Consider the following 8,575-nt stretch of genomic DNA (forward strand, 5'->3'; position numbering starts at 1 on the left):
CAGAGTAGCTGGGATTACAGGTGCCGCACCACCACACCCAGCTAATATTTTGTATTTTTGGTAGACATGGGTTTCACCATGTTGGCCAGGGTGATCTCAAAGTCCTGATCTCAAGTGATCTGCCTGCCTCGGCCTCCCAAAGTGCTGGGATTACAGGCACGAGCCATGGTGCCTGGCCCCTTTGCCCACTTTTTAGTGGGATTATTTGTGATTTCTTCTGGTAATTGTTTTGGGTTCCTTGTAGATTCTGGATACTAGTCCTTTGTTGGCTACATAGTTTGCAAATACTTTCTCAGAGAAAGACTTTTTTTCCTCTTTTTAAAAATTATTTATTTATTTATAGAAACAAAGTCTCACTACATTGCTCAGGCTGGTCTCAAACTCCTGGGCTCAAGTGATCCTCCCTGCCTCACCTTCCCAAAGTGCTGGGATTACAGTCATAAACCACTGCACCCAGCCAGTTTCCTCTTCTGTAACACAACCCAGATGCTTACATCACCTGACCCTCTTCAAGTCATCCTGTGAGAGGAAGACTTTTCTGAGAAGCCGTTTTTATATCTCAGTTTTACACTTCCTTAGGACATCATCTCTCTCTTCATAAAATTGTAAGCCTTTTTTTTTTTTTTTTTTTAATTAAATCCCTTTCCCTATAGCAAAGGATTCCCCTTTAGCAAAGGATTCCCCTTTAAGAAGAAGAAGAGGGCGTGGCAACATAGATTTTCTCTGGGATAGCCAGGGGCCCTATGCTGAATTCAAGTGGAGTCCCTCTTCTTTGTTTTCTGCTTTATTATTCTTTCTTGTTGCTGGAGTGATTAACTTAATGTGGCTACCCAGAAGCCAAAGGCAAAGTTGTTCTTCAAATTGCAAATCAAAACAGGATAGCAGGTGTGAAATTTTGAATAATGGCTTTATCTGGACTAGATCTGGCACATTAGGGGAAGGGACTTTTTAATATCACTTGTGGATTCCGTTCTAACACTACACTGTCACCCCAAAGGGTAAGTACCTGGAGAAAAAAGTAAACCTATTTTATAGCCAACAGGACTCTTTTTCCAGGCAGCAAATCGAAGGATTATGTAATCATTCAAACTTTTACATTGATTTAGTACTTCCTTCTGTAAGATTACAAAGTAATGAGAGACTGGGGCCTTCATGTGGGAAAAGATAATTTGCTGTTGCTACTTCATGAATCGGTAGTAATGCTAAAAAGCAACTTACTTTAAGTTGCTTACTTTAAGTTCTGAAGAACTTAACCACCTACCACATTATGTCAGGAACAAATGTCATCTGCACATTTGTTGCAGGAGGATAATAAATTATATGATAAACACAGAGGATACATCCTTGCTATTACTCCCCATACGTGTTGATTTTGCATAACCTTAGTAGCTCAGATTTTTATGAATATTGGCTCCTTTTTCCCAACAGAGGCTGGTGACCCTGGGAAGAAGAGAAATTCTAGAATAGCTGTTTAATTTTCTTCTCTCTCCTACTACCAGGCTTATTTGTTGTTTAAATACCGTATAGAGGGCGGTGAGGTGGGATGCAGGTGCAGCTGACGTGCGTGAACCTCAGGGGTCCATGCGGATTCTAGTGACATGGGGCTCTGGGCTGGTGGGCAAAGCCATCCAGAAGGTGGTAGCAGATGGAGCTGGCCTTCCTGGATAGGACTGGGCGTTTGTCACCTCCAAGGACGCCCATCTCAGGGATACAGCACAGACCCGGCCCCTGTTTGAGAAGGTTCGACCCGCGCACGTCATCCATCTTGCTGCAATGGTGGGGGACCTGTTTTGGAATATCAAATACAATTTGGACTTCTGGAGGAAAAATGTGCACATCAGTGACAATGTCCTGCACGCGGCCTTCGAAGTGGGTGCCTGCAAGGTCTTGTCCTGCCTGTCCATTTGTATTTTTCCTGACAAGACTACCTACCCCACAGCTGAGACCATGAGCCACAGTGGGCAGCCCCACAGCAGCAATTTTGGGTACTCGCATGCCAAGAGGATGATCGACGTGCAGAACAGGGCCTACTTCCAGCAGCCCGGCTGCACGTTCACCGCTGTCATCCCCACCAACGTCTTCAGGCCCCATGACAACTTCAACATTGAGGATGGCCACGTGCTGCCTGGCCTCATCCACAAGGTGCGCCTGGCCAAGAGCAGCGGCTCGGCCCTGATGGTGTGGGGTACGGGGAAGCCACGGAGGCAGTTTATATACTCGCTGGACCTGGCCCAGCTCTTTATCTGGGTCCCGTGGGAGTATAGCAAGGTGGAGCCCGTTATCCTCTCAGTGGGCGAGGAAGATGAGGTCTCCATCAGGGAGGCAGCCGAGGCGGTGGTGGAGGCTATGGACTTCCATGGGGAGGCCACCTTTGATACAACCAAGTCAGACGGGCAGTTTAAGAAGACAGCCAGTAACAGCAAGCTGAGGACATACCTGCCCGACTTCCGGTTCACATCCTTCAAGCAGGCGGTGAAGGAGACCTGTGCTTGGTTCACTGACAACTAGGAGCAGCCCAGGAAGTGAAGCTGGAAGGCAGGAGCAGGTGCCTGCAAACCGTCAGCTGGCTGAGCGCCATGGTCACCACCCGCCAACCTTGCTAGGAGCTGAGGGCATCACCCAGTGACCTGGGCCCACGTTCCATCTGCTCTGCGGCCCCAGGCATCCATCCAGTGGAGCCCCAGTTCATGACGGTCCTCAGGGAAACCAGGGCCTGGGCAGGCCCAGTGCTTTGCTCCCCACACAGGCCCCCAGCACTGCGCGTGCCCACTCTGATCCTGCGTCCCACTCCCTAGGAGCCAATAAAATGCATTTTCACACACACACACACACACACACACACACACACACACACACACACACAATACTGTATAGGTATTTTAGTAATAGGTGCAATTCTGGATGTTGCTTTTTAAAGGTGATAGTAGCAGTCCCACAGTAAAAGTACCCCAGGGGAAGTTTGTGATAAATTAAGTGAAAAAGCGGTCTGAAAATCGTAATTTTGAATATGTGCACAGGCAGCTTAGAAAGTTTTGCTATCATGTGGCACAAAACACATAAGTATCACCAGTTTTGGTAGTCATCAAAATATACATCACTCCTCCATGTATTTTTTTCATTTTTACAGTTTATAAAGTGTTTGTGTTTCTATATCAGATTAATTGCATTCTGCTCTGCAAGAGCTTACGCATTTTTACAGACAATACAGCAAATAAGCATGTGCCACAGATTAGGAATATGTGGAGAGGGAAATAGAAATATGGCCAGTGTGGGCAGAAAGACCTAAATGTTGCCATACAGCCGAGCAGCTCTTAGAATTCAGTTGGTCTGCGAACAAAAAACAGTGCTTGTTACATTCCTGGCAGGTTTTGTTTAATGAAACACAGAAGTGACACAGAAAGCTTTGGCTGCATGTTGGATTTTGTTTTGTCAGTGCAACTAATGGCATGTGGGCTTTGCCCAGGCCTGTATTTTCCCCACATTTGATGAATGAGCTAATATGCTACTTCCAGGGAGCTTGGTTTTTGGTCATAGGCTCTGTTTTCTTGGTGGCACTTCTATTTTAATTTTATAACCTGCCAACTGCTTCTGGGATCATTGATACTAAAGGGGTAGGTTCATGGGGGTGGGTGGAAAACAGAGGGAGGATGATATCAAAGGACTCTACTGTTATGTGTTGTTTCATGTCTTATTTCCTCTGTGACCTCCTGTGAGTCCGAGGCTGAGGCCATCCCACTTGAGCAGGCAGACAGGAAAAGGCACAGGGGCATTACGGAGAGGTCAATTGTAGGGTGAGGGAGGACTTATGCCAGCGAGCATTCAGTCATTCAGGTGAGACAGTCATTCTGGTTCATAGGAGAACATGCCATTGGCCTGCGCAGGCTCGTGCTGTACCCCACCGGATATGTACAGCATGATCATGTGAGCAGTACATGGTCATGATGAACTGTTAAAAATAGCCCCCATCCCTGATTTTTTCTGGTAAGCAAAGCAATATCCCAATCACTTTTATTAATGGACCATCAGTGACACTCACTCCCCAGCCTGCTGCAGAGACTAAACAGGATGACAGTTTATGCACAGCAGTAGAACTGCCTCTTCTCTCTATGCAAGAAAGCATTAGAGAATGCAAGTGACGGAGAGGGATTAGAGGGGAAAACCTCAAATCCACCCTAATTTATGACAGTGGATCTTTCATAAACGACTCTTTAGGTCGAAAGTGCAATGACCCAAGATGTTAAGAACCACTGCCTTTGAACAGTAGCTCTGAAATCAGACTTCGTACCAGTGGGTTCCTAGGGAATTTCTTTTTTCTTTTTTTTTGAGACAGAGTTTTGCTCTTGTTGCCCATGATGGAGTGCAATGGTGCTATCTTGGCTCACTGCAACCTCCACCTCCCAGGTTCAAGTGATTGTCCCATCTCAGCCTCCAGAGTAGGTGAGATTACAGGTGCCCACCACCATGCGCAGCTAATTTTTATACTTTTAGTAGAAACGGGATTTCACCATGTTGGCCAGGCTGGTCTCAAACTCCTGACCTCAGGTGATCCACCTGCCTCAGCATCCCAAAGTGCTGGAATTACAAGCATGAGCCACCATGCCCAGCTCCTAGAGAATTTTTTATAAATACAAATTACTGGGCCCCCGACCTGAAGATTCCAATTCAGTAGGCCTAGAGAGAAATTGAGTATACACAGACACACACACACACACACACACACACACACACACACAATATATATATAGTAAATGCATACACACATATATATAAATTGAATGTGTGTGCATATATATAAATAAATTGAGTACATATATATGTATACATACACACACACACACACACAGACACACACACACATATACAATTTTTTTTTTTTGAAACAGGACCTTGCTGTGTTGCCCAGGCTGGAGTGGAGTGGTGCAATCTCCACTCACTGCAACTTCCTGGGTTCAAGTGATTCTTGTGCTTCAGCTCCTTGAGTAGCTTGGATTACAAATAAAAAAAAATTTGTATTTTTAATAGAGACAGGGTTTCACCATGTTGGCCAGGCTGGTCTCAAACTCCTGACCTCAAGTGATCTGCCCACCTGGGCCTCCCAAAATGCTAGGATTACAGGCGTGAGCCACAATGCCTGGACAATAAATATATTATTAAATATATATACTAAACTTTCCTAAGTGATTCTGCCATGCAGAATGGGAAGTACTTTCTAGAATCACTGATGTCATATACTGATGACAGCAGGCAGGACATAGGTGACCTTTCCAAAGAAGGGTAAAGACACACCCCCGTGACAATTTGGATAAAAGATCTGAGTGATAAAAGTACCATTGAAAGGATGTCATCCCCAGTCTCCAGCATGGGTTGGGGGCAGAACACTGGAAAAAGGAGGGAGTTTTCAAGCCATGTCTCCTGTGGCCTCTGTTCTGATCACCACTTTGATACCAACCATCCTGCAGATCTCCCTTAGACTATGTAGGGAATTGTGTTTTATTCAAAGGACTGTGAGAAACAACATCATGACTGGGAATATGAGTTAGGAGGTGAGGTGGAGCCTGTCCTATCATTCCATTGTGAAAGCTGCAGCTATACAAAATGTGAATTCTATGTAAATACCTAGTATTGTCGTTCTCATATATTGACCATAAAACTGCTATCTTGATAATTATAATAACTCATAAAAACTGAGCACTTATTTTGGACTCTCTTAAGGACTCATTTTAAACCTTTTGAGATGGGTACTCTTATTATTCCATTTTGCCAGTGATGAAGTTAAGCAAGGTACTGAGAGGTTAGCTTGCCCAAGTTACAAAGCTAGTAAATGGTAGATCAAAATTTACGTCCAGGTGATCTGGTTTCAGAAATGGCTCCACTCTACTACTACATACTGCAGATCACAGAACCATGAAGGCGGCTGTGTTAACACCATCTTTGCAACTCCATAAAGGGACCAACAGATTTTATTCTGACCAAATTTGTATGGAGGCAAAAATAAGAGTTTGAATAATTTTGGATTTGTAAATGATGTAGAATTTACAACCTTACCATTCATTTAATATCCATGAAAGATGCTGCTTTTGGAATGTTCATGGAAATTGGACAGCTTTCTAAATGCTGTTTTAAAAAGTAGGAGTCTAATTCTTTTCATTTTCTAGCATTGGTTTTGGCTCCTATAAATTCAACTCCCATTATTATTGCTTAATATAATATTTAAATACTAGAAATCATGAACAGAACTCGCTCTGACAATTTTACTAGGTTTTGCACTTTAAACAAATCTTAGGAGCAGCGATGCATTCAGTGTTTTTCCTGTCATCGCCATACATATACATATTTTTTGTATTTGCGTCTTCTTTATACTCATTCTATTCTTCAAGATTGTCTTTATGAAGATACATCTGTTTAGCTTTGGTGATTAGCAGAAACATTAGCAGACCTACTGTTTCAGAGCATAAATAATTAATGGATGTTCCTTATTAATTTCTTTTGAGACTGACTCTTGTTAGACTACAGTTAGATATATTTCTTGAATTAAGAACAGATATAAGGAGCACAGACCCTCTGCCTATTTTGAAAATAGGCCATTTACTTTTGAGGGAAAATTAGGACGTCTGAGTCCATCAGTGACAATAAAAGAAAACCCGTTTTAATGAGATGCAACACACGTCTTTTGTTTGCGAAGGGCCTTACATCTCAAGGTGTCTGTTCTATGATTTGTTTCTCTAATTCTCTACACAAACTTGCCTTTTAATCAAACAGATTCAAAACACCAGGCCCCTGCGTATTCCTGCACCTGACCTCATTCCTTCCTTTGCTTTGTAAAACAGCCCCATTTCATTGCCTGCTAGGAGTCCCCTCTGAGTTGAGACACGTACAGTGGAACCTTTGCCCTGGTTTAGTTTTTAGTTTCCACCCTATTTATTAATATACATCCCTTTTAAATAATCTGTTCACAATTAATGGACAGACAATAAAAATATAGGTCCTGAGGCAAATAGTCCAGTGAAACACTTCCCTGAAGGCTTTAGTGTAATTAATAGTTCAGTTTTCTTCTAAGAAAAAAATCAAATGCACATCGGTGTTTGTCTAGTTCCCACACATAGAGTAGGTAAAGCTTACCTGTCAAATATCAACAGAATGTCTCCTTTGTCTTCTCAGGGATCTCAAGAAAATTGTTCGGCCTAGCCCTAAACTGGGCTACACTTCACCCAAACAAAGGCAGACTGTGGTTGGTTTAAAAACAAAACAACAGGCTAGGCGCGGTGGCTCAAGCCTGTAATCCCAGCACTTTGGGAGGCCGAGGCGGGTGGATCACGAGGTCAAGAGATCGAGACCATCCTGGTCAACATGGTGAAACCCCGTCTCTACTAAAAATACAAAAAATGAGCTGGGCATGGTAGTGCGTGCCTGTAATCCCAGCTACTCAGGAGGCTGAGGCAGGAGAATTGCCTGAACCCAGGAGGCGGAGGTTGCGGTGAGCCGAGATCGCGCCATTGCACTCCAGCCTGGGTAACATGAGTGAAACTCCGTCTCAAAAAACAAAACAAAACAAAACAAACAAACAAACAAAAAAAACAACAAACAACTAGTGGAATAAGTTTATTATACAGAAGTGGGTGCCTCAAAGGTAGTGCTGAAGTATCATATCTCCCAAACGGCTGTGCTAAAACTCTAAGTAATGGCAACCATGGCAGGAAAGAGAAGCTGTATTTCCTAGAAGTTTTCTTAGGCATGCTGACTCCTGAAGATTTATCCCAAGGTAATAATGCCAGGTATTAATGAGAAATGGTGCTGTCATCCTGAAGGACCAGCAATATCAAATTGATTAAATAAATTATAAGATAGCAATATGATTGAATAGACCCCACCCAGTATGAAGAATATTGGCATAATAGAAATAGCTGTTTTGAGGGCAGGCCAGGCATAATGCTAAGCGTTAAATGGTGATTTGAAAGAATGTTTTTTTAGAAGCCTCATTTAGTTTTATAATGATCCCTAAGATACATATTATTAGGCCCATTTTTACAGATAAGAAAACCTAAAGCACAGAGAGGATAAGTGATTTGTCCAGAATCACATAGTGAAGAAATGGCAGAACGGGGCTATGAATCCAGGTAACATAAAAATTTAAAAATTGTCTGAATGGATTGTTAAAGGAGAAAAGGACATTATAAAACTGATTATCCAGCAAACTCTCATTTTAAATTTGAAAAAGATAGTTTTTCTTTTACTAGTGATTATGTGTCATATTTGTGTTTTTAAAATTTTAAAAATTACTTTTATATTTGAGATAAAATTGGGCCGTATTTGATATAAAACATTTTGGCTATTTATAGGTCTACACTACGAAGTCTAATTGGTGTCTACTTAATGACATCAGGATGACATTGCTTCCCTTGAGATTGCTGTCTAAATTCAGTAAAGAGCAGACAACTTGTAAAAAAGAAACCTCTAGAAAAAAATATATAAAGCCCTAGTTTGCTGTTAAGTTTGTTTTGACTGTAATTTAGAACTGATGCATAAAGAAAAATCTAGGCAATAACTCTTAGATGTCTAACCAACTGCATTGTACCCT

General features: G+C 42.4%; 1 protein-coding gene across 1 annotated transcript; it reads left to right on the forward strand.

Annotated features, from left to right (window-relative positions):
* Window positions 1-1,531: 1,531 nt before the first annotated feature.
* Window positions 1,532-2,813, forward strand: LOC108292375 (GDP-L-fucose synthase-like). The gene has a single exon (XM_037733014.1). The coding sequence runs from the start codon at window positions 1,774-1,776 to the stop codon at window positions 2,506-2,508; it is 735 nt and encodes a 244-aa protein (XP_037588942.1). The 5' UTR covers window positions 1,532-1,773; the 3' UTR covers window positions 2,509-2,813.
* The last annotated feature ends 5,762 nt before the right edge of the window (window positions 2,814-8,575 follow it).

Source organism: Cebus imitator, unplaced genomic scaffold, assembly GCF_001604975.1.
Source record: "Cebus imitator isolate Cc_AM_T3 unplaced genomic scaffold, Cebus_imitator-1.0 Scaffold489, whole genome shotgun sequence".
In the NCBI taxonomy this organism is placed as follows: domain Eukaryota; kingdom Metazoa; phylum Chordata; class Mammalia; order Primates; family Cebidae; genus Cebus; species Cebus imitator.

Coding starts and splice junctions, on each gene's coding strand:
- LOC108292375 (XM_037733014.1), top strand. CDS start 1,774: ATGGTGGGGGACCTGTTTTGGAATATCAAATACAATTTGGACTTCTGG.